The sequence below is a fragment of the Orbicella faveolata genome, unplaced genomic scaffold, assembly GCF_042242905.1.
Source record: "Orbicella faveolata isolate gen_17 unplaced genomic scaffold, um_ofav_v1 contig_34, whole genome shotgun sequence".
Taxonomy (NCBI): domain Eukaryota; kingdom Metazoa; phylum Cnidaria; class Anthozoa; order Scleractinia; family Merulinidae; genus Orbicella; species Orbicella faveolata.
This window is the reverse complement of record NW_028301563.1, coordinates 29,740,192-29,765,231: the sequence shown is the minus strand read 5'-3', so window position 1 is coordinate 29,765,231 and position 25,040 is coordinate 29,740,192. Positions and strand designations below refer to the sequence as shown.

The 25,040-nt window shown below is 39.6% G+C and overlaps 2 protein-coding genes, 1 long non-coding RNA gene and 1 other non-coding gene across 5 annotated transcripts; 2 read left to right on the top strand and 2 right to left on the bottom strand.

The window, feature by feature from the left end:
• Positions 1–229: 229 nt before the first annotated feature.
• Positions 230–9,035, bottom strand: LOC110048603 (uncharacterized). Of its 2 annotated transcripts, none has more exons than XM_020754374.2 (4): positions 8,757–9,035; positions 7,549–7,768; positions 2,866–3,180; positions 230–2,161 (listed from the first exon to the last, which is right to left on the bottom strand). In XM_020754374.2, the coding sequence occupies exons 1-4, from the start codon at positions 8,901–8,903 to the stop codon at positions 2,034–2,036; spliced, it is 810 nt and encodes a 269-aa protein (XP_020610033.2). In that variant the 5' UTR covers positions 8,904–9,035; the 3' UTR covers positions 230–2,033. The 2 variants fall into 2 exon arrangements, with proteins under 2 accessions (XP_020610033.2, XP_020610039.2); XM_020754380.2 differs by having other exon boundaries at positions 230–2,158.
• A 1,214-nt stretch (positions 9,036–10,249) lies between these two features.
• LOC110048694 (protein phosphatase 1K, mitochondrial-like) lies at positions 10,250–14,585 on the top strand. Its single transcript, XM_020754474.2, has 2 exons — positions 10,250–10,812; positions 12,349–14,585. Exons 1-2 carry the CDS (start codon positions 10,278–10,280, stop codon positions 12,930–12,932), a joined length of 1,119 nt encoding a protein of 372 aa, XP_020610133.2. The 5' UTR covers positions 10,250–10,277; the 3' UTR covers positions 12,933–14,585.
• A 3,690-nt stretch (positions 14,586–18,275) lies between these two features.
• Positions 18,276–21,145, bottom strand: LOC149105705 (uncharacterized). The gene is made up of 3 exons (XR_016201319.1): positions 21,092–21,145; positions 19,095–19,166; positions 18,276–18,423 (listed from the first exon to the last, which is right to left on the bottom strand). It is a non-coding gene; the product is annotated as an uncharacterized LOC149105705 (long non-coding RNA).
• On the top strand, positions 19,949–20,021 carry Trnat-ugu (transfer RNA threonine (anticodon UGU)). Its single transcript has one exon. It is a non-coding gene; the product is annotated as a tRNA-Thr (tRNA).
• Positions 21,146–25,040: the final 3,895 nt, after the last annotated feature.

The window sequence follows — 25,040 nt, the reverse complement described above, 5'->3', positions numbered from 1 at the left end:
CACGTGTTTTACCAATTTTTACCGTCACGAGTTTTAAGTCTTTTACCAATATCCCTCTTCAGCTTGTTTCCAGTTTCAGTTGCTGCCCGTGTTTATATATGTTCATGATGTAATTTTTCTGATCTTTTGATCTCTCGTGATACTCTCCTTTGGTTACAATAATTATAAACCATTATACCTTTGACAGGAGCTTCTAATGATTGAACACAGCAATGATTGACAACTGACGTTAAAAAAACTGAGTTTATTCTTCATTTTATTTGGTACTTTGGAAACTTCCAATACTGAACATGCACATCGATATATATCTGTCCCGGGGGGGGGGGTACTCCCATATAAAAAGGACGGGGGTGGTCGTCGGAAATTTTGAAAAGAGCCCATCCTGTTTCATGGGCGTGGCTTGAATTTTTTTTTTTTTACCCCTATAAAGAAGAGGTACCAATTCTATGCAACAACACATTTTCTCCTGTCAAACTTTTTTCGGTTCACTACCCTAAAAGGCAGCGCAAAAGCGCCCGCTGTGGATCTTTAGAGGCTAACACCCTTGGAGGTACCAAAACCGCTCTTTTAACCCTTAAAGGTACGACAAGCACCCCCGTCCTCTTTATATGGGAGACCCCCCGGATACCCGTGTAAGCTTACATACAAAACTCCGTATTTTCCAGTTTTTTCCTTTAGCCGTTTTTAGAAGCCTATGTATAAATGCAACTAGTTCTGAAAATAATTTTAAAAACTTGAACGCCACTGATTAAATCTACCTCGTACCACGGTACTCGAAAAAATGAAAGAATTTCATTTATATGTGTACATGTAAGGAATTTCGGATGCCTGAAGACGGGATAAAATGCATCGATGTAGAAATGTTTTAATGAAAAATGGATTTCAAATTGGAAAAACTTTGATATGCAACAAAGGTTGACAACTAGATGTGTCGACTGGATTCTATTCGGAAGTCATTGAAACTGTTGAAAATATGATCCGTATTAACATGGAATTTGTCTGAGTAAGATATTGATCTCTTATCTATCACATAGTTGGCAGATAATTCCATACATCAGATATCGCTTATAATTAACGTTTATAAAAGAATGGCACCTTAGATCTGATATCAAATAACTTGTTTCTGTAAATACAAAACATAATAAATAAAACGAACGAATGTATACCTCATAAAAAAGTGCCCATCGATTTTGGTATAAAGTAGACACACTTAAATATTGCGTAGAATGGCTTCAGTCGGAGTAAAAGGCTAGTATCGACTAGTTGTGAACGTATTAAAGCGCGTATTAACAAAACTTTGACACTATCGGCTGGAAAAACGCAATACAGGGCTACAAATTCGTTATCTCTACTGCTTAACAAATTTGTCTTGTGTTCTCAGACTACAAGTAACCTCACTAAACACGAAAACATTATTTAACCATTCTAACGACCTACCTGATTTTGGTAATTTTCCACTGTATTGTACTAAATTGTCTTGTTATCCAATATTAATTTAATATTTACTTATTATTAGCTAGATCGATCTACAACAGTTACAACCTAACTGTAACACTTCTATAACTTGATAAAATCTGTCTAGTTTAACAGAAGCCCGGGACCAGAAGCCAGTAAATACGTTCAATATAAAACTAACACTAAATGATTTTTTTAGTACAGCTAAATAAATATCGAGTGTAGTATTAAAAACCCCTTTGATGTCAACCTGTAAAAAACGTTGGAAACTTTACAAATGCTGCAAAGTTCCTTTTATAGAAAAATAAAGGCACAGGGTAATGCAATTTCTAAGCATTTTAGAAGTCAACCCCTAAATTTCCTTCATAAATGCGAATATTGACTTAAATCCCGTTCGCAGACGTCGAGTCTCGTCTTCCTTCACTCAAAGATAACCTTGTCACACAATATTCCTCTCACCGTTACGTGACAAACTATAACGGTTGCGAAGTAAGCGTGACGTCAGAATGAGTATGTACAGCGACAACTGTATGACGTTCGTCTTGCAAACTAAAATACTTTAAAGAATAATTCAACTCCTATTCTTGTGGTGCTTCAGGTTCCTGTACTTGAGGTGGAGGATCAGATCGTTCAATGGCGGGTGGTTTTTCTGCATCTTCTGTAGTCTCGCTGTCTTCCTTTGGTTGTTCGGGGGCTGTTTCGGCTGCTGGAGAAAAGGCAGACATGCACAGTGATAAATACCTTGAGCTCCAGTTCACATGCTACCCTCGAGGGGCCCTAAAGTCACACCAACTCAGAACTGTCACGCTGCTTTGACTGGTCCTGTGACATCTAACGTGGCTGGAAAGTGGACTTAAACCCGGTTTTAAAACAAGCGAAGCAAAGTCAACACAGACGGATTTTTGTCTGAAGTACCAACTAAGGATTCGTTCCCATTCGCAGACTAATACTTAACCTGATTTATCCCTGGTTTCCCTGAGGAAACGGAGGATTGTGAGAGCGAAAGCTGAGTCTCTGAAAAGCCCCTGCTAACCACCTCATAGTGACAGCGCAGACATTGACTTGTCACGCAACGTATCATCCGATAAGCCCTCAAAGAATGCGTTACATGCAAAGCAGATAATCCAGGGACGCTCGTCTTAAATGCAAGCACACCAACGCCTTCTTCTGCTTTACATGTAACACAATCCATCAAAACGGAGTATTTTGAGAGATAATACTATGGTTAACACCCGGGGGCAAACGCTTTCTCAAAGGCTTCGTCGGACGTTGCGTCAGACGTTGACTTGGCCTGTCAAGCAATTTACCTCAAGATTGTGCGATCATGCAAAGCAGAAGGCATTGGCGCTCTTGCGCTTTTAAACTAACGTCCCTGGAATACCTGTAGGTATCAAGACTTGCTGAACGCACCTTCCGTTTCCTGCTGTCCCCCTGCTTTTTCGTCCCCTGCTGTTTCGCCTTTCTCTTTCCCTCCTGCCTGCTCTGACTCCCCGGCTGCCTGTCCTGATCCCGCAGCTGCCTGCTCCGATTCCCCCGCGGCCTCCTCCGTGCCTCCTTCAGCAGGCTTCTCCTCACCCTCCACCTCACTGGCTGGCTTCTCCTCCTCGCCGGCCTTCTCTTCTTCACCCTCGGTTTTCGCCTCCTCAGTAGCACCCTGAGCCTCGCCTGCAGGCGCTGTCTCTTCATTATTCTTCTCTGCTTCCTCTGCCTTGTTGTTGTCTTGTTCTGTTTGATGAATCACAACAGAGAAAACTTTTACCTCATATCCTGACCGGCAAAAGGGACGAAGGGAGACCAGTGAGTAAATAGAGTCTTCCATCACTCGTGCTCACCCTTCTCAGTAGGGAGCGGAATGGCCCAGTTCTGGCCCTCTCTGTGTCACGCAACATCAGGAGAAAGGGACCCTCTCTCTCCATGTAGAGTGACAGAGAGAGGGCCATAACTGAACTAGAAACGGTAAAACCGCTGTATTTACAAATCAGTGGCAGGGGACCCTTTGCCATTGCTACTCAAATTATTATCTTTAAACAAAAACAAACATCTTTGCCGTATCATTTTTGCTTAATTACTACAACCTTCTGGCATCAATTCCCCTCTCTTACATGTACAAGCCCCACTTTAGTGTAATTTTCGACTTTTTTTAAGAAGTTAGTCCCATCTTCGTCAAGGTTAGATACATGTACCACCCCTCTGCCAAATAGAGACATTTAAGTAAATAGTATTATTATATGACAAGGTAGTCTCAAGGTTAATTAAAGTTCTGATTGATTCTTTCTTGCCATATGACTAACCACTTACTAGCCTAGTTTACTGGAGCTGTACTGTGAAGTATTGGGCAACATTACTTTTTTATGGACCTCACTGAGCTTCGTCTATTACTATACTGCCACAACTCGAAGGCAATATTCCCCAGTATGGCCCTGGCACTCAGTTAGTAAGAGGCTAGAAGTTTCACAGAATTTGAAGGTGAAATGACCTTTAAAGAAAAGAATAATGTAGAAAAGAAGAAAAGAGAGGGGGAGAAGGTATCAGAAAGTGGGCAATAATGTTAGATTTTTTTTGGCTCAACACATTCACAAAAGATCTTCATGTTGTAAAGCCACTTGAAATAACTGTTTTTTATTCAATATTCAAACAAGTGCCATGCCAGTTCAAGTGAAACTTGAATTGACAATGAAATTTATTAACTATAACTTTGGAATCATTACAATTTTCTGTCCAGATAATTTTGAAATTAACTCTGTCTAATAAATTGAATTATACAATATTAATGTACCTTTGATAAACTATAAATGTGAAACTGTAATATATATTATTTCTCAATTTATCTTTAGCAAATAACTATATAAAATTTTCTTTTATTATAATATTTAAGAGCATAAATTGTACAAGGAAATCTTCAATTTCTTTGTAATAGCGTAAAATTCACAATTTAACAGACCTGAAGAATTCCAAAGGTCAACAAGTAAATTCATATATCGAAACAAATATTAAACTGTAATTTTCTTTATCATTCTCTTTGTCATAGAGATATTTGAATGAAGCTTTGAAAAGATTCAAGAACAAAGTTACGAAACTGTTATAAAGGCTTAAATGTGGAATTAATCAATTGATGCATTTAAAGACTTTCATCAATGAAGATGACATCCTGATGAGTTTTACATGAAGCATGCATCTGATCTAGTCAGGCTTTGGCTTTCCTGCATCACAAATGAAACAAAAAATCTTAGTAAACTAGCTATTACTAGCAAGGTATTTGCAGCAACTCATCAGATGTAGTCAGTCAGTTATATAAATTAAAAGTATTACTGAGGATACAGCTGATCTTGAAGGAAGTTTGTTAATTGACCCTGACCATCCCATGTAACTTTAGTTAGTGAATGATGTAAACTTTAAGGTGGAAAAGAAAGTTAAAAGAGCATTTATTCACTGTTAGCTGGTTGTTGATGATATCCACTTCATCTTCCATTGTATCAGTGCAGTCTATACTTGTATGCTATTTTTTCCCTGAAAAACTATTTATTAGGTCTGAAAATAGCCTACTCATGAATTTGATTGTGTACTTTGTAACACAAGTTCTGTTGGTATAAAATTTAAGGTACTTCCTTAGTATTTGCACTGCGCATCCCTACTTTGCATGATTTTCGAGTCATTAGCGCGTGCACATGAGCGTGTGCGTGTACAAAACATAAGAGATTTCCCTCAAACTAAGCTCAAAAGTGAAATAACTGCTCCTTTTCTCTTAACTTAGCACAGTGCTCCCCACTTTTTATTTCATAATTTCAATGAGAACAATATCCTCAGTACCTGAGAAAAAAATTAGCAGAAATCTATGGCTACTTTTTTGGCAATTAATGAAATAAATACTACAGAGGGAGACAAAATGGGCCCACGAGCGCATGTCCAAATTATGTTTGCTTTAAAGGATAAAAAATGCAGGGTATTTAAAGACATTTTTCTGGGATGTAGACGAAAAACAATCAAAGAAAGTCAAACTCTGTGTGATATAACACGCTGCATTGAAAAATAATTGAGCTTATTTGTTGCACACGGAGATTACCAAGTCACCTAAATAACCATACTGGTATTTGTCAGCATTGTGGTGTGAAAACAAGCACGGTGACCCCCTCTTTTTACTACGTTTTTAATATCTCCTTTTCCTATAACAACATCATACCAAGTTTCATCAGAAATCTATGGTGGTTTCTTTTACTAGAGAATCACCTAAATGGAAGGTTGAACATTGAAAAAAAAATCACTTTTTCAAGAACTTTTTGATTAATTGGCACTTTTGGGACTACTGTAAAGTGACAAAAAATTACATGCCTCATTCACTCTTTACTACTGACAGTAACTGAACAGTTCCAAGCATAATGTCCCCAAAAGTACATGTATCGACTCTCCAAAATTAATGTAGCAATGAAATTTCAGTTGCAAGTAAATAATTTCTAAAAGTAGTGGACCCGACTGAAAGTAGTGTTTACATTCTGAAAGAAGCAGCTTGAAATGGTCTGAACTTGACTTGATATAATGAAATGTTCAATGAGTCAGAAAAACGTGGTGAGGTGATAAGATTACCTGGGCAATAATATTATTGCAAAGGTAATCATACAAAAAAAACAGGACTTCTGATAGGTCGCATAAAAAAAGTCAAATTTGGCAGGATTTTCAGAGACAGTTTTTTGCAACATTAATCTAAGAACGCCTGGTACACGTGGTTTTGGGATGTTGTTTACTCATCATTGCAGTGATGAAGTTAGACTTGCCACAAGTTGACTGCGAAAATGCGAAAGCGAGCGAGTCTCAAGACGACGAAATCAAGGGACAAAGTCCCGAGAGGAGCGACAATCTTAGGTGGTCCCACCGGGCCACCTAATTGTCTAATCTAGCAGAAACAGGCTTTGAGAAAGTCTATGATGAAGTTCCAAGACAAATTTGGAAGTTTACTGCAAGTGAGCCCCAACAGCCAAGATGAGTTTCAAATATGTTGTACCAACATTTATTATATGGCTAGCTCCGTGAGCAGGCAAGATAAATATAATCCTGTGCTGTGACTGGCTACCCGAGCAGGCAAGATGGAGCTATCTTGCCTGCTCAGGACTATCCGCCGTGTCCCATAAAAGAAAATTCTGCAAAAGCCACATAATAAATCCTTTATTGACCAAGCTTGTTCGGTCAAGATGGCTTGATATTGCCCTCATTCTTTTTTTCCAAGTTTACGGACCTCGACTCCATCTTGGTCCATAAACACGCAAAAAAAGAACTTGGCCAATATCCAGCCATCTCAACCTCACACTTGGTCAATAACCCATATGTATTTGGTAAGATTACTAGCGAATTTTGTGCTGTTTTGTGTGTTTTTGTGAATTTTACAGGATTTTGCGGATTTACTTGAAATTGGCAGCTCCATGACCACGCGAAATTTCAGAAGCCCTGAAAAAAGAAAGGCTAACTACATGTATATTAATTGTTACCCTGTTTTGATGTTGTACCTATATGACTAAATTCTTTTTGAAATGTTTCATATTTCTAATTGAATTTACAAATTGGTTAATTAATTGGCTTATATGATTGTGCATACAGTATAAAACAAAGATTGCTGTTGTAAAGTTTCATTTAAAGACTTAATTAATATTTTATTGAATGGATCAATCTGTATTATGGCAACCACTACAGCTTAACCTGACACCCCCTCTCCCCCCTCCCCCCTCCCCCCTCCCCCCTCCCTCCAGAAAGTTCTGAAAGTCAGTATCCTCCCAAAGCAAGGGGCCACAAATGAGTAACCTAGAAAACAGAAAATGTTCAATCCAATCTCAAAATCTCAGAATCCTTTACACATTGTATGATAAGTAATGGAGACTATTGAATATGTGTTTTGTTCCATCTTGCAGTTGAAAATCATTAAATTAGTCTCATTCTCGGATTTTCCAACAAGGATCTTAATGTCTCGGTGAGTTCTCTCATTTTACCTCAATGGCATTTGTTAGTACCCTTAACATAGCAACAAAAATTGGCCTCGGCCTCAAGTCTGAAAGTAACAAAGATTGTCACTTTCAGAACTTTATCACCTTTTGATTCTGTTTCAGTACTAACCTTCAACCTCGTCACCCTCCGCAACAGGGGCTAAAGTGCCAGTAACCTCAGGTGGTATCGGCCTTGGTGTTGGGTCAATAATGACTTCTTCACTGGCTGCCTTTTCATAAGCTTCCTGTCGAGCAATAGCCTCCGCTTCCTCTTTTCTTTTCTGTTCTCTTATGAGCTCCTCGGCAGCTTCTATTCTTTCCTTCTCAAGAGCTTCTTGCTCTTCCAGTTTCTAGAAAGAAATGTGAGTTCTAAGTTTAAAAAAAATGAAGAACATTATTGGGTGATTGTGCAGCTTCTAGTATGATATTCTGAGTATCATGTTAAGAGAAAAGGCAAAGTATCAGCAGTGGTTTCATTGCAGGTTTCAGCAGGCCAGAAGATTACCAGCTTTTTAACCAGATGGGTGTCCAGGCATCCTGTGGACTTAAAATGTTACTTTATAACTAAGCAGAGCAGAGCCTGTAGTACAATTTGGCTAAAATCCTAGCTAAAAGTCTGAAGACAATTATTAGTTTTTGCAGGCAGGCAGAACATTTTTAACCGAACTTAAATTTTATAAGAAAAATTTCTCTCCAGATGGTCAAACCAGGCAGACAAAATCATCCCCATAACCCATCAATTTGCCTGCTGCCTGGCCCACAAATTGTGAGTCCCCTGTATTAGCCACTTGAAGGCTTAAACTGTAGACGTTGTAATTTGGTATATTACTATAACCTTACGTCGTAATGATTTCAAACTAGTTTGATTTGCATTTCCTTTGGTCCCAGATTTAATTATAGCATACATCTAACAAAAAGAAAAAACAAAAATTAAACTAGTGAGAATAATTGTGAGTTCAAACTCTTGACCAAAGCCTTCAGTAGTGAAAATCTCACGTGGATAAACAAAAAGAAAATGTTCACAACAAGCGAAAAAGAAACTTCTTATAAAACAGTCTGCTCAGTTTTGCTGCCACTTTCCCTTGTAGGAATATTCATTAATTTTTCACCATGCTTGGAACGCTTTTCCTGTAAGCTTTAATGTAATTCTCAACTGATAAAATATTATGGCAACAGTTTAAAGACGCTTTCATAACGAGTAGTACTGAAAGGAGAAGGCAAAGGACTGTGAAATCTGTGTTATGAATGTTCGTCATCTTCGTTTAAGACTAAGCTTACAGTGCAAAAGTAAAGGAAGACAGTGAAAACGATGTAAGAACAAATGTCTTTCGAGCTTACCTTCTTTGCAAACTCTTCATTCTCGACATATTTCCTGAGCCAGTGAGCGAGATATTCGATCGGATCAACGGGCCTTTTCTCGGCTATTTCAGCCAGACCAGAAGCAAGCGCATTTCCCACGTGCTTTTTGAGATACTCGGAGTCCATTTTCCAAAGTGAAATCAAGAAATTTACCCCCGATTCAACCGAGGATTTCAATCCGTATTTTCCAAACTCGCTGACTTGTAACCACGGTTACTGCGTGAAACCGCTGCAGCGAGGACGTGCATACGCATGGTGGAGCATACACTGCGTCATGTATTCTGTATTGTTGTGTGTTCCAACTCGTTTCTTGCGGAGGGAGGGGGTGGCGTAGAAAATGAATCCCTCCCACCCCTCCCCTTTATCACTCACCTCTCCCTACTTCTTCCCATTTTTTGTTCGCCTCAGGCGCGTTCGATCCCCTCGCCTGGAAAAGGAAGCGTCTGCCACCCAGAGTTAAAAATAGAATTCATCTGAACAGAAGAGGAAATGGAATGAGCAGTTTGATTCATTTCCTTGTCTTTAAAGTTTGTCTGTCTCGCTATAAAAACGAATTTAAATAAAGCGGAAGAAGTTGAGAAAATTAGGAAATGCAGACATCCTGGGCATCTGGCTAGCTCACGGAACATTCGGTGGATGTACTACTCAAAACTAAAGTTTTTGCCACGGAAAACAATTAAGGGAAGCAATTAAGATCCGGTTAAGATAGCCTTGTTTGAGTAGAGACAATGGCTTGGAATTAGCCAACATCCTTAGTTTAAATGATTGATTGATCGATAGATTGATTGACTGATAAATTTACCTCTACTGTTCAGTAAAAATTCCTTCAGCGCAATATTTAAAGTACAATATGTAAGTCTGCCTAGTAAACTAATTAGTAATTAATATAGTATCAAGAGAATAAAAACCTATCATATTACTAAAGCTGCTTCAGTGATAATGAAAACCCTTCTCAACCTATACATTTTTATCTGAAGGTTCGGTTGAGCGGAACGAAATATTCTTTCCTGCGGTTTCCTCTCCGAGAAGAGACTTATTTGAGACCTGCAGGAAGAGTATTAAGCAATTTTGTCTAGGCAGATCACAACTTTGTACAACAAAATTCTGGAAGTACATTTCACCAAGACATGTTGTCGAAATATAAACTTAGAACGCGTCTCGCTGAGGTTTCGTATTTCCTCTGAGAAAAACGATGGTTATAAAGTTATATATGTTCTCTTTGCAGCGAGGGAACAGGTGTAAAGACAACAAAAAGTTAACGTGAGACAAACTGCACGATCGGAATTTCTCGTGCCACGTGCAACGTGCGCTCAGCCACGGAGGCACGTCGGGGGCGCTGTCCCTAATTTGATCCAATCCCAATTTGTTTTTCAATGAGAGCAAAAGCTAGCCAATCACAAACCGCGTTTGAATGGCATGCTCTTCATAAATCGAATTGCATTTCGTCATCCGCATAACAATACTATAGTTCGCTCCCTGATGTGGAGGGAAAGTTGATTAATGTTTTGGCGCGGAATTACGGGTTTTGCTCAAATCGGAGCACGTTCTTTACCTAAGGTTGTTCAAAGAAGAGGCGGTCTTCAGTTTGCCGCAGTTTTGAACAGATGTGCGCGTTATTTCGCCAGCGAAGCCGTCCCAAACAATGAAATATCGACTCTTCGTCTGTGGAGTGATGGCGGCGGGGAAGAAGTTGAGTCGAATCCCTTTGACGATTTAGGCGCTTGGCACGACGCTGAAGCGAAATCCTTCCTTAACAATGTTTCAGTGGACACTGTTGGTAAAAGTACAACCATAGGACATCGACAGGCGAACGAAGACAGTTTTAAACTTGTAGAATTACAGCCAGATTTACACTACTACGCTGTATTCGATGGACACGGCGGGTCGGTAGCTGTGGACTTTGTAAGCGACCAGCTTCACGAATGTATTACTCACTTTTACAGTCGGGATAAAAACATCGAAAGTGTGTTAATCGATGCTTTCGCAAAATGTAACAGCGATTTGGAAGAGTATTGTAAATGGTTAATAGCAGAAGGTAAGCTATATGGTACTCATAAATTTGGCCTGCGTGCTTTTGTTTACGAGACAGTATGATGCAACTATGACTGGCGCTAAAGGTCGCTGAAGCTTGCCCTTGAGGCAGTTTACGCATCATTGATTGTTGGCTTAAAAATTTTGACGAGTTGATTATGTTAATTCACGTTAATTCTTTGTTTTATTACGCTCCTTAAATGAAAGTTTCTGAGAATTGGTAGGTTGTTTGAGGCCCCGATAATCTTAAATTATTATGTTTATCGGTTCATTGCTGAGTAAAGGTCCCAATGACGTAGGTCAGCGTATTCTATTTGTTCCGCTCTTGTTCACGTGCGTACTAGAATGCGGACAATTTTGATTATCGAAAGTGGGCTGTTCAATTCCTTTTCAATAAAACGTACTTGTTATCCTTTGCAGATTTGATGATACAAATAATGTTATTTTGTGGAAAACGAGTTTACTTATATGTCACTCAATTCAGATAATTTTCTTTTCAAACCCTGCATGTTTAAGAGGTTAATTGAAACAAAACAAAATTCAGAGATCTGATTGGCTATCAGGAGGTCCTATATTAGCCCAAACAAGATTAATGTGTTATGTAATAATTTTGGACCATGTATGTGTTATGCAGGTAATTGGATAGTGTTACTGGATTTGACACACTGGGTGCGTTCCTTTTGGATGATCTGGATCAGGATCAGTGATCCAAGATCACTCGGATCATGGTGCATCATAGGAACCAATGAATCCATGACCAGAGTGGATTTGTCTGTTCCTTTGATGCACCTTGATCCAAGTGATCTTGGATCACCTCAAAGGAATGCACCCACTGTGTATATTTTTGAAGCTGTATTTTTATGGGTTTCTTTCTTTGTATATAATATTTGTCTGGTCAAAAACAAAGGCAACTGTTTCATTTTAATTTGTGTTTATGGTTACATTATGTTATGGTTAACAAATTTTATTGTAGACTGATGTGACTAAGATAATAGTAACTGGACTGCATGTTATCCAATTCTGCCTGTGATCGTACAGTCACGCAATCCCATTCCCAGAGTCTTCGTTCCCCTTGACCAGCAGTCGGAAAACGAGAGCTCTGGGAGCAACCATTTTGAAATAAGCAAATCCTGGTAATTCTGCCCATCTGATTTCACTGCACAGTCTGCATCTATGGTGTATGCCTGAAATGGTTGCTCCTGGACCTCTCGTTTTCTGACCGCTGGTCAAGGGGAATGAAGACTCGGGAAACAAAATTGACAGTGATGTGATTTAACAAATCGGACTCCTGCCACATGGTCTAAGAAAAATTTCGAGGAGTCCAAAGGTGTCCAGCCATCAAATCCTGGGTGCCCAGCACTTAAGCTTATATGAAAAAGTAAGTTTTTCCAGTCGCCCAAAGGCATTAAGTTAGTTGCCTGTGGCACCCGGGCACTCCTAAAGCACAGCCCTGAATTATCATTATATATTTTCATTTTATTACTCAGGGATCAGTTAGTCAAAAAATCTTAATGTTGTGTTTGATATTTTTTCCTTACAGGGCATAATGAAAATGTTCTTCATTGTGGTACTACAGCGACTGTAGCTCTGTTACAGGATGGTACTGATCTGACAGTGGCAAGTGTTGGCGACAGTGGTGCTCTGATTTGCAGACTGGGAGAAGCTGTTTCGCTAGCAAATGCGCATCACCCAACAAGAGAGGAAGAACATCAAAGAATAAACTTATTCAATGGCTGGATCGATTGGGGATTGAATTCTCCCAAAGTTAATGGCAGACTGGCAATGACACGTTCGATCGGTGACTTTCATTTAAAGCCTTATGGAGTCATTGCCACTCCTGAAATTCAGCATCTCAAACTGGACCATAAGACAGATTCTTTTATTGTTCTACACACTGATGGTGTGTCGCACGTCATGTCGGACAAGGAAATAACAGATGTAGTCCGGACTTGTCCTGATGCTGAGCATGCTGCCAATATATTGACTAGTTGTGCCGTTCAGTATGGGTCTGAGGACAATGTCACAGCAGTCGTGGTTCCCCTGAGATTATGGCCTAAAAACAACAAACAGTGGGTAAAGAAGGAACACAGTTTGATAAAGAATGTGAGAATTAATTATGTGTAAAAATCATTTTTGTTGCTGGGATGTAATATATTTTTTGGTTTTTCTATTTTGGTTTATATTTTAGTCCTTAGTTCAAAATACTAATTCTCCCTACTGGCTCCACTGATTTCTTTTAATTAGTTTCAGGGATTTTGTATTGCATCGCCAATATTCCAAAGATCTCTGGTTTCAATAGTGTTGTGCACTGGCTTGTGACCATGGTTATTTACCAGCTCACTTGGTGGCCCACTTAAAGTAGAAACGAGGGAAATATTCAGTGTAGAATAAGCATAATGTATCAGGGGCAGATCTAGGGAAGGGTGCAGCTGGGTTGCACCCCCCCCCCCCCAAGATTAAGCCTTCTTCTTTGTATTCGCTTTTCAGATTTGTTTACCTTATCAGTCAGTTACCCTATTTCTTAGTGATGCACCCCTCGTAAGAAAAATCCTGGATCTGCCCCTGCGTATGAACCATAGTTAATAGACTGTGACCCACACTAGTTTTTGTTCCTTTTTTGATTGGGGACAGGGGAGGGGGGGATGCCTGAACTTTACACAAAGACGCAGTGGTTTCTTTTGTCTTTAGCAACTAACCAAAGAAACATTTTGGTTACATAATTCATGCACAGCTTATCATGATCAGTGCTAAACAAAGATTTTTGTGCACGGTCATCAATCATCTAACATGTTTACCTTAAGTTATATTTTTCTGCTCCTTTGAAGTTTGCTGAGCTTCATAACCATCCTCGTTTGGTCACTCTTAACATACTTGCATAAAGTTTATCTCAGAAGGCAAAATAACCCATATTTTACTCGAGATTATGCAATAACTCTATGCAGTAAATATTGAGTTCAGTGGTGACTGACAACAATGCAGGCACATTTAAATATAGAATTTGTGAGATCTAAGTAATTTGCCTAGCAAAGAAAAGCGATGATGTGAATGGTCTAAATTTAAAATAATAATTAGAAAAAAAAATCCATACTCTTTTGTGAGCAATTCAGTTGAGCAACTGCAGAAATCACAAAAACTACTCTTCATCAATGGACATACATTGAATCACATTATTTCCTTATTGTATATTATATTTATTTCCTTTTAGATTAATTTGCTTTATTTTTGTATTTAAATGTTGAGTGTTCTGAACACGCCATTAATCAGGGTCGTAGCCAGAAAAAAAATATAACTGAGGCAAAATCCTTGATTAAATTTTCTTCCGAGGTATTTAGCAGTCTTTTGCCTTCCCCCTTCAACAGCAAAAAAAGCCAACAACAGAAACGAAACAAATGACTAAGGCTAGTGCCTCGGTTCGCCCCATACTAGCTATGGATGTTAATATTGCACTACCTTGTGTAGACAGTCATGTCCACATAATTTCTGTAAATGAACTCGGCATCCACCTGTGCTTTAAAAGTTGCTGAATTATGTTACAAACATGTAAGTGGTGGCAGATCTTGGGGAGGGGCCTGGGAGGTCCCCTCCCCCCTCCCCCCTTATTTTGGGTTAAAAAAAATTGCAGAAGGAAGAAAAGCCAGCAGGGAATGCCAAAAAAACTGCCCCCCCCCCCCACCCCCCCAGGATCTGCCACCCAGTAAGTTATTTATGTTGTGTCTGGATTATTAGTATTATTTATCTGGATTTATTAATAAAGAATAGATAAAGTCCTTTAACGTTGACAGTTAATTCTTCTTCATTTTGTATTCTTCTACAAGCCCGGCATCTTGGTGCTGCAGGGCCCGTTTCTCGAAGGTCTCGAAAAGTTTTCGCGCCCGAAAAGCCGTAGCAAAATCTCAAACCTTATCACTTCAGAGCTGTTTTATACACATATTCATAATATAAACAGAGGTTCTCTTCATACAAGAATTTTCAGGCGTATACACCTCTCTGACTTCAAATACCGATTAACTAAAAATGGCTTTGCGGGCCCGAAAAGTTTCCGGGGCTTTTGAGAAACGGGCCTCTGGTCTTCTTTTCTTTTTCTTTAATTCTAGAGTCCAGACTTGTTGGTTTTTACTACGAGGGTTATTTGAAAGAAGGTCCTGTATTATTTCTTTTCTAGTTTTGTTGGTGCCCTTTTTATACATCAGGTTTTGTGGAATGACTGAGTAGAAATTTCCAACAACAGCCAAGGCCTCGTTATCAGTTAAAAACAGCTGATGCAACAGATTACTGATGTGAAGTTTATATGAAATAATTCATATATGAACTGCGGTTGTAGATGAAAGTGAAGAATGATCATCGCAGTTAATTTTCCAATTTAAGCAATTGGAAAGAAGAAGCCTGAAAAAATCAGGGCTTCAACGGGATCGCACCGGTATCGCGGAGGTCACGGGCTCGAATCCCGTTGAAGCCCTGATTTTTTTCAGGCTTCTTTCCAATTGCTTAAATTGGAAAATTAACTGCGATGATCATTCTTCACTTTCATCTACAACCGCAGTTCATATATGAATTATTTCATATAAACTTCACATCATTTCACTCCTCACGGGAAGATATGAACTCAATTAATTGACCTCGCTCCCAGTGTGTGGCTTCATAGCTCAGTTGGTAGAGCATCGCACCGGTATCGCGGAGGTCACGGGTTCGAATCCCGCTGAAGCCCTGATTTTTTTCAGGCTTCTTCTTTCCAATTGCTTAAATTGGAAAATTAACTGCGATGATCATTCTTCACTTGCAACAGATTACTGTTCTCCTGCAGTCGACATATGTTAAGTAATGTCCACATTATATGTTTCTTCACGAAATCTGCACAACCACAGAAAAAAAATATATTTCCAGACAGCGCCAACTCCACGTGCGGTTGTGGAAACTGTCTCGGGCCTTGCTCTTTCTTTCACTGAAGCAGAGATTCTTGACTCAGGTGATCAATGTAAAATAAGACTGAAAGATGCCTCGAAAACTGTATACAGTTCAAAAAGACGAGGGAACAGAGTTCTAAAATTTGTACTTTTCGACCCTGAAACGTATCAATGGCATCTGTCGCACATTGACAGACTGACGTATGTCCAGTACAAGGTACAAGACAGGCACCGCACAGGGTGAGGGCTGGAAGGGCTTTTGCCCTCAGGTTTCACGAGATTCAAATTATGTCATTCGCGATTTAGTCTCAGATATTCGTGGTGGTTTCTTTTTTATCATATGACGAATACATAGATATCAGAAACAAGGAGCAATTAAAATTATTATTAAAATTATTAATACGTTTGTTAATTTCAGATTCATTTCCAGCCATTTCAGAGGACGTCAAATCAATTTTCGCATTTAAGCACCCCACTCAAAAACCCACTGCGTGGGCGCACATAAACTAAAATTTTAAAATATTTTATCCGCTTATTTCCAAGCTATTGAAAATACAAAATATATATTTTTAAAAATGATTTATAGGGGGGCAGGGGGGGGGGGGCAGTTTTGTTTTACTTGCCCTGCCGGCTTTTCTTCCTTCAGTCATTTCTTCTTTTTCACCCAAAATAAGGGAAGGCCTGGGCCCCCTGGGCCCCTCCCCTAGATCTGCCACTGAAAACCATCCCAATAGTGCACTCTGCACTAAAAACTACAAAAAAATTCACAAGAAGTCTCTGAATAGGAGGCCTGGTACCTCAGCATCATTGGTGTGGAGCCTAGCCGCCTAGAACAACAAGACATGAACCCAAAATCAATATGGCGGAAAAGTTGGTTGCTGTAACTGTAAAATTAAGGCAACGTGGGACTTATTAAGACAGCTGTTTTTCTCTATGCTGTTAGTATGCTCATTTTTCAGATTAAAAGAATTAATTGAAGTGAAAAAAGGTTTAACTACAGCCGTCGAACCTCCGGTTGCGACCACCTCTCGTAAGCTGCGTAAGCGACCTGCGGCCTCCCATCAGCGACCAGTTTTCCAAATTACCAATTGAAAAGTTTCTGAGTCAAATCACTATATTTGAAACCTCCTGTAAGCGACCACCTCTCGTAAGCAACCGCGACCACTTTCAGAGCTGAAAGATTGAAATTTTCTTTTGTTTTTAACCTCCAGTAAACGACCGCTTGAAAGATAATAGAGCAAAAATTGTATTTTAAAAAATTGTATTAAAATTAACATTATCGCATTCCTGGGTTGTACAAGAGACGGGCATTTCACAACGGAAAGTAGCGGATTTTTTCTCGAAATTGACTTTTCACATGAATATTGAATTTAAAACACGGGATAATATAAGTTCCTGCAGTAACCATATGCTAATGAGGCAAAATTTTGACCTATTATGGCGTAAGTTCTCGTAAGCGACCACCTCCCGTAAGCGCTTACGGGAGGTTTGACTGTACGTCATTACTTTTGTTTTTGTTTTTGTTTTTGTTTTTGTTTTTTTTGGAAAATGGCTAAAACTTGGGTGTGTCGGGCGACGCTAAACGGAGAAAAAAAAAGAGTACGGCCTGACAAGAAATTTTTTAAAACAGAATAGTTCACAAAGGTCTCTTATCATTCGGTAAGTGCGTACTTTGTTTTCTATCTCTGTAAGTCTGTAAGTAGTGAATATTGTAAGTATTGTGACGTTTGTATTTAAAAATAAATAAATTGAAACAAATAAATGAAACAGTTGTGACAAAGGCTACAAGTCGAACGTCTCCAAGACGGCCACCTTGGAACGGAGGAAAGTGGCCAGAGGAGGTCGTTATGGGTAGGTTGGGGTGAAATATGACCCCTTTGTCTTTCTCGGGGGTGCAACATTCTTATCTTTAAAAAATGCTTATTCTAGCATGTAGATAAGTAACGCAACTAAGGAGGCTGGTAAAAAAAAAAAATTAAGGCGGCTCTGAATTCCTTTACAGAATGTTTTTAATCTTTGTAAAATGTTCCATCAGGTCATGCTCATCACAATTCGGTAATAAAAAATAGGGGTCACCGAGCTCGTTTTTGAGTTATAAGCACTTAAAAGCTAAAGTTGAAGGAGTTTTCAACAGGTTGTATTGTTGCTATTTTAACCTGTGATATATAAAGGGTGATCGCGACTTGCATATTGTTTCCCAATGATTAAGCACTTGTCTAATACCATTATTGTGGCATCACGTGATAAACAATGATAGCATTCATCATTCAAAGTATAGCTATAAGAAAAGTGCTGGAAACTGTTGCCAGCCTCCTCATGATATATCAATAAAAAAGAAACAAGAGACCAACGACGCACGGTACGATCAAGTTTCGTTATCTTCATAAAAAAGTGCCCCCTGGTGGCCATAGCGCTGAGGTAGCCGTTAGTGTAGGTTCGACTGTACTATTGAATGGGTGCTACCAGACTGAAATAAGCATAAATAGCATGGGGGTATCTTTCTGAGCAAATCACATGTACTCTTTCTGAATTCTCTTTCAAGAAATTTTGTTTATTAGTTTTCCTTCTCAATCACACAGTTACATTAATTGAATGCACAGCGTGAGAAAGCCACCGCTTGTAATTGTCAGCACACTACGATACACTTTTGAGCAAATCCATTTTCATGGGACTGACTGTATCTGATTTGCCACCATCACATTTACACAGGTCGTCTAAAATATAAATGAACGTCGTTAGTAGATCTTAGTAGTCTTTGCAAGCGCCTACATTGTGTTGTAAACAAAATGTACGTAAGATTATCTGGCATGCAACTTTGTAAGGACAACCAACAAGCGAGTGTCTTCTTGCTCGCCCTTGGTAAGAATAATATAGGAAAAGAACCGGTCAAGCAAAAGAAAGCCAAAATACAGATTTTAGCATGTGCGGCTGGAAAAAGCCATCTGTGTTTTTCAAAACCATTGTTTGTTTGTTTGTTTGTTTGTTTGTTTGTTGGTTTTTTCACCGCGTGCAAACTTTTATCAAACGACTTAATATTTCAGTGGGCAAATAACTTAAGTCAATCAATCAAATTGCTTTCTTGCCGGTCCATTATTTTTCAAGTATTCGTGACCGGGAACCATCCCGAAGGATTCCGCGTGATCTCTCTTGATGATTTTCTCAGTTTTAGTTTTACACCTTACTTTGTTGCATAAAGAACATTGTGTTATTGGGGAAACAGCGGGTCATCCCGAGGAGGCAGCATTGCCGTGCTTGGGTAACCAAATAGCACAGAAGTTAGTTCGTCTTCTCCACTCTAGGTGGAGCCAAAAACACGCCGGTAGCTTCCTTTCTTTATATTATAACCACGTACGAGTATAGATTTAGCTACCATAAAGCCACCTACAATTAGTGCCCCAGCAATGTGCATCTCCAGCACAGCAAAAGATATTGCTTCCGACGTCCACTAGAGTCTTTCCTAAAATACAAGAGAAAATCAAAATATTTTTTAAGTATTGAAAGGAGTTCACCACATTGCACTATTCCTTCTGTTGCTTTCTGTGGTCACGACGACCTTGAACAAGAAGAATTACAAGAGGGATGCAACGGCTGTTTCTTAAAATATCTGTTCGATCTTTAGCCCATTTATATTTGGCCGGGGAACCTTAGGGCACTGACCCTCGATCGATAACCTAACCCTTAGCTTGAAACTGGCTAGTCCCTTGTGCTGTACTTGTCAGATGTTTGAACACGATATAGCAGACCAGAGGTTCGAATTCCGTTGAAGCAGCCTCTTATTTTCGCAACTGCCTAATTAGACTTGTATAATCTTTCAGGCCTTTAAGGAGGCTGGCAGCAGTTTCCAGTACTTTCGAATTCTCAACAAGTGTACTTTGAAGGATGAATCCTATCATTGTTTATCAAGTAATGCTACAATAATGGTGCCACTCAAGCACCCAATCATTAGGAAACAAGTTGCGGTCATCCTTTTAATATAACATGTTACTATAGCAACAATACAACCTGTTAAAAACACCGTGAATTTTAGATTTGATGTCCAACAGAAGCAATTAAGTAATGAAAGAATGAAAGATGCGAAAGCAGCCATAACAAAGGTCATTTTTCCAGCAGTGTTATGGCTGCATTCGCATCTTTCATTCTTTCATTATTTAATTGCTACTATGGAATTCATATACTTGAGCCGAGTATTACGTCCACTGAACATATAGGGCCGAACCCACACACGACCGCTCTCATGTGGCTTTGATAGCTCAGTTGGTAGAGCATTGCACCTGTAACGCAAGGGTCGTGGGTTTGAATCCCGTTCAGAGCCTGAAATTTTTTCAGGTCATTTTCCAGTAGTGTTATGGCTGCATTCGCATCTTTCATTCTTTCAAGAATGGTATTGTTAAAAATGTCCAGTCCTGACAAATGTTATTCATTAAGACAGTGCGATTTTGTACATACAGTGATCTTATAGTGATTCTCTCGAGCATCGGCGATATAGCCCCGGGAAGGGGGGGGGGGGGACTCCCATATGGAGTGGACGGGGATGCTCGTCGGAAATTTTGAATTTAACCTCTAAAAGAGACCAATCTGGGCGTGGCCGAAGCTTATGCAGACCCCTAAAAGAGACCAGTTTATAAAACAGACAAATAAAAAGTACAGTGACTTTTAATGATGGCGAATTTGTTTATATGAATTGAGTAAATATGAAGAACCAAAATTCTTTGTGTTTTGTTATTTCTTCGCGTGCAACCCTTAACGAGACCTTGACGGTTAAAAATAATGACATTTTGCCCAGAACACCCTAAGCGAGACGACGATCATCCCCGTCCATTCCATATGGGAGTCCCCCCTCCCCTCCCCCGGGGATATAGCCTCTGAAGATAGAAGCACAAAGAAAAGGACTGTTATCTGTGGTTCCAATGACTGTTTGTTTCGTTTTGTTCTTCTAGGTTATATAAATCGTTTCTGTCTTTCTCTTACCGAGCCAGGGTCTTGTCATATAACGATGTATTTGTCATTTTACTCTGTCATTGTTTACATCATTGTTTCTGGTTGTGAAGCTTTCGCGCTTTTCCTTTATTTGCATTTTGTCTTTGCCTTCATCTCTTTCTATATGCTTAGATAGCCATATATGACGATGAAAAAAATTCTTTTTTTGTCATGAGCAATACCGAGTCAAAATAAACACTTTGAAAACGGTTATCATTAAATAATCCCATTGAGTTCTACTATGTAAAGTGAAATCAATTAGGAAAGCGTTCAATATTTTCTAGTTTTCTTCAGTAAAAGAGCAAAATGTAGCTTTTGTCTCAAAGTCGTAATCAATTGATCAAAGTAACTGAACAAATGTGAATGAACACCTCAATGTTTTTTCCTCATCCTATGCACACTTACCCAAAGATGACAAGAACCAGAAGGACAAGGGTTAGTTGAGTCATTTTTTCTTTAGGAAGGTAATTTGCTGTGGGATATGAAAATCCAAAAATATCATGTGACCAACAAATATTAACTTTAAACTGTCTTTTACCGTTAGGAAGTTTTCTGTTTAGTAACAATGTAATCGTACTGTGGAAGCAACAAATTCACGAACTGAAAACAACACTAATGATGTGGTTCTGGCGACATAAAAATAATTCCTTAGGTCAACTTTGTGAAATTTATAATAAATCTCTGAGAACTAACAGACTGGAAGTATTGTTCTTGAAAATGTGTAGCTTCTCTAGATATTAACGGTGATTTTGATTTATCCGACAAAGGCTGTAAACTGCCAGCTAAGTCTCGCTCAAAAACACCTCGAGTAGTTTCTTTTGGCGTTTGTGGGTGAAAATACATCAGTCTGAAGAAATGATTCTTACAAAGAAGATTGGCAAACCTATACAGCAATATAAAACTGTATACTGAAAACATAACTGTATTATGCATTTCCACTAAAAAGAGATATATATAAAAAAAAAAAAAACAGGCAAAAAAAAACAAACAAACAAACAAGGGAGGTCGGTTAAAATAAGCGCGAAGATTATTTTTGTTGATTAGTTCTCTTTGACTGCGACCAGTTTAAGACACCATTCAAACTTCTAACTGTAATAAGTTTAGATTACAAAAAAAGACACTTTTATCATTCCCGAAGTCAGAATCTCCAAACTGTGTAACGGGGAAGGCGCTCACAAACGTGTGACCAGAAATTTAGGCTTTGCTTAACGTTCTCGAAATGCCCGAATACGAGAATTCTACAAAAATTAAATTAATTGCCTGGAAACCTCATCAAGACTTGGATAAGCATGTTATGGATTCAGTGAAACAAAACGTTTGAAATACTAAGATCGTTAAACCTAATAACAGCATGAGCGAAGTTACGAAATTCAGCTAGAGTAGGAAAGTCCTGCAGACAATGCGATTGTAGTTAGCGACCGTTTTAAAGGAACTGGAAAAATATTGAATAATAAAAATCGTTTGAAACTTACGCAGCTTTTGTCCCCGTTTGCCTGTAAAGTAAATGATACCTACAAACAGTAAAGAGAAGGACAATTAGCTCGGCTCACGATTACACCAGCAATTAATGAAGATTAAACAGCATACTTCGTCTTGCTCGATCCAGAACGTTCCTCAAAACACAGAGAAGTGTCGAGAAACATTTGAGCAAATGGGGTTAATATAGGCGTGCGAACAATAGTCTTCCCATTGGTTACTAATTACACCACTTCTAGTTATAATTGAAATGTTCACGTTTCATCACAGGACAAAGAAAACGTGCCTTGCAGGAAGTTGCCCAGGTTCCTCCATCAGTACCAGCAGCAGTCCTAGCGATACTGTTTGTTGCAGATCTCACTGTGGGGGCTAGTGCAACTGTTAATGGAGGTTCAGACCTAGCTGAAATCAACCCCTCTCCTAGCAACACCGACCAAACTGTGCAACAAACCGTGGACTCCGGCAGCAGTACAGCAAGTAACTGGTTCTTTGTAATCTGTCGGTATGCGTCGGTTTTCTGTACACTGTCGTTCGCAGCTCGTTGTTGTCGCGGTTTACCGGACAGTCTAGAAAAGGAAGTTTTTCATTTTCTTCGATCTATATAGTAAACTGGATGTCAATTTCGTCAATTTCGTCTTTTTGAACGGCGGTAGAGGAGTCGTCAACGTAGCGTAACCAAAGCGGTATCGTTTGTCGGCAAGTTGCAAGGGCGCGTTCCTCCACGTGTTGCATCACAATTTCTGCGACAACAACAGAAACAGGCGACCCCATGGCTGTTCCATGCAAATGTTTGTGGTGTTTACGGTTAGGGTTAACCCTAAACCCTGAAAGTAAGTCGATGTAAGGCAAAGGTTCAGTAAGTCCATGATGACTTCTGTCGGTAACGGTAGTTTAAAAGTAGATTGTTGTATAGCGGTCTCGGTACACTGTAATGCCAATTGAAGTGGAATACTAATGAACAGTGATTTCACATCAAAAGACACAAGTTTGTAGTCGTCAGGTATCCGTACTGTCTCAATAGCGTCAGTAAAGTTCTCCGTAGATTGTAGTTTGCGTCTTGATTTGTCAGGAAGGGGTTGCAGTATGGTCGTCAAGTACTTAGACAGTTGATACGTAGGGGACCCACAGAATGACACTATAGGTCGCATCGGTATACCAGGTTTGTGCAGTTTCGGCAGTCCGTAAAGTTTCAGTGGTTGTGGTACTGAGCACCTCAGTTGATAGTAGCGCTGAGTGTCAATGGCGTCAGTCTTTTTAAGCGTAATTATTTAGTTGTTACGTTTACGTTGAAGTGCTGGCGTCAGGTCGCGTTTAAGTTCTTCGTAAGTTTGTTTGTCGTTAACAATTGCGTCCATTTTGTCAGAGTAATCAGTCTTGTCCATAACAACAGTGGCACGTCCTTTGTCGGCTGGTAGTTTAACAATGTTGTTGTCGTTTTTCAGTCGTTTCAGTGCTTGTTGTTCGTCTTTTGTCAAGTTATTGTCAGGTATAGAGGCTGATTGTACCGTGGAGGCAATTCTGCTTCTGATGTTATCCTTGGCAGATTCTGATAAGTCTCGCTGACGAGACAGAACCGCCTCAACACTAGATACGATAGACCCGGTCGGTATCCGTCTAAGCGTCACTGAGTGTTTTAGTCCGTAGGACAGTACGTGAGTCTCGGTTTCGTCTAAGGGACGGGAAGAAATATCCCTGACCCAGTTATGACTTCCGCTCAGGTTGTCGAACTTGTTAGTCACCAACAACAGTTCTTTTCAGAACTACCCTCACCCGGACGATCACACTATACGAACTACAGATAATCCTGGGTTCAAACCATTTACTAAAACGACTGTATCTCTCTTGTAGGATGGTACTGGTCTGACAGTGGCAAGTGTTGGTGACAGTGATGCTCTGATTTGCAGATTGGGAGAAGCTGTTTCGCTAGCGAATCCGCATCACCCAACAAGAGAGGAAGAACAGCAAAGAATAAACTTATTTAATGGCTGGATCGATTGGGGATTAAATTCTCCCAAAGTTAATGCAGACTGGCAATGACACACTCGATTGGTGACTTTCACTTAAAGCCTTATGGAGTCATTGCTACTCCCGAAATTCAGCATCTCAAACTGGACCACAAGACGGATTCTTTTATTGTTCTAAACACTGATAGTGTGTCGCACGTCAGGTCGGACAAGGAAATAACAGATATAGTCCGGACTTGTCCTGACACTGAGCAGGCTGCCAATATATTGACTGGTTGTGCCATTCAGTATGGGTCTGAGGACAATGTCTGTACAGCACCGCAAATGATCCCCGATCGCAAATGATCCTCAGACCGGAAATGATCCCCAAATTGGACCGGAAATGATCCCAAACAGCAAATGATCCCACCGGAAAACGTGGAATGGCATGGAGTTTGTTCCTCGGGTCGACGTTTCAATTTTTAAGCTAAACAGAAACACGTCATAACTGACCATATTACATAAATGAATAAAAATAATAAAAGCTCACACAATATCATTCATAGGACTAAAAGGCCATGAATATGTCACGATCGCCCTTCCTGGTGGCATTAACACAAATGTATACAAGTTGTTTACGACCTTTTTTTTCGTAATTTTTCAGAAGAATTGTCAAGAGAACATGCTTAGTTCCTTGCCCCCGAGTGGGGGATAGGGCCGGAGATCAATGCTCGCCATCTGTCCCTATTCTTGGCCACAGCTGCTGCTGCGGCCCACGATGTAAGTCCCAGCTCAGCGCGTTCCTTCTCCACAGTTCTCCGCCATGTTTCCCTTGGCCGTCCTTTACTTCTTTTTCCACTTGGTGCCCAGGATAATGCCACGTGTGGGTTTCGGTTTGGTGCCATACGCAGAACATGACCTATCCACTTCCATCG

Bases quoted from the DNA above. Each gene is read 5' to 3' on its own strand.
- LOC110048603 (XM_020754374.2), bottom strand. From the start codon at position 8,903: ATGGACTCCGAGTATCTCAAAAAGCACGTGGGAAATGCGCTTGCTTCT. The intron at 3,181-7,548 runs GTTAGTACTGAA...TTCATCAAACAG, and splicing joins GGAGGGTGACGAGGTTGAAG to AACAAGACAACAACAAGGCA. The intron at 2,162-2,865 runs GTGCGTTCAGCA...CCTTTTCTCCAG, and splicing joins GGGACAGCAGGAAACGGAAG to CAGCCGAAACAGCCCCCGAA.
- LOC110048694 (XM_020754474.2), top strand. From the start codon at position 10,278: ATGTTTTGGCGCGGAATTACGGGTTTTGCTCAAATCGGAGCACGTTCT. The intron at 10,813-12,348 runs GTAAGCTATATG...TTTTCCTTACAG, and splicing joins TAAATGGTTAATAGCAGAAG to GGCATAATGAAAATGTTCTT.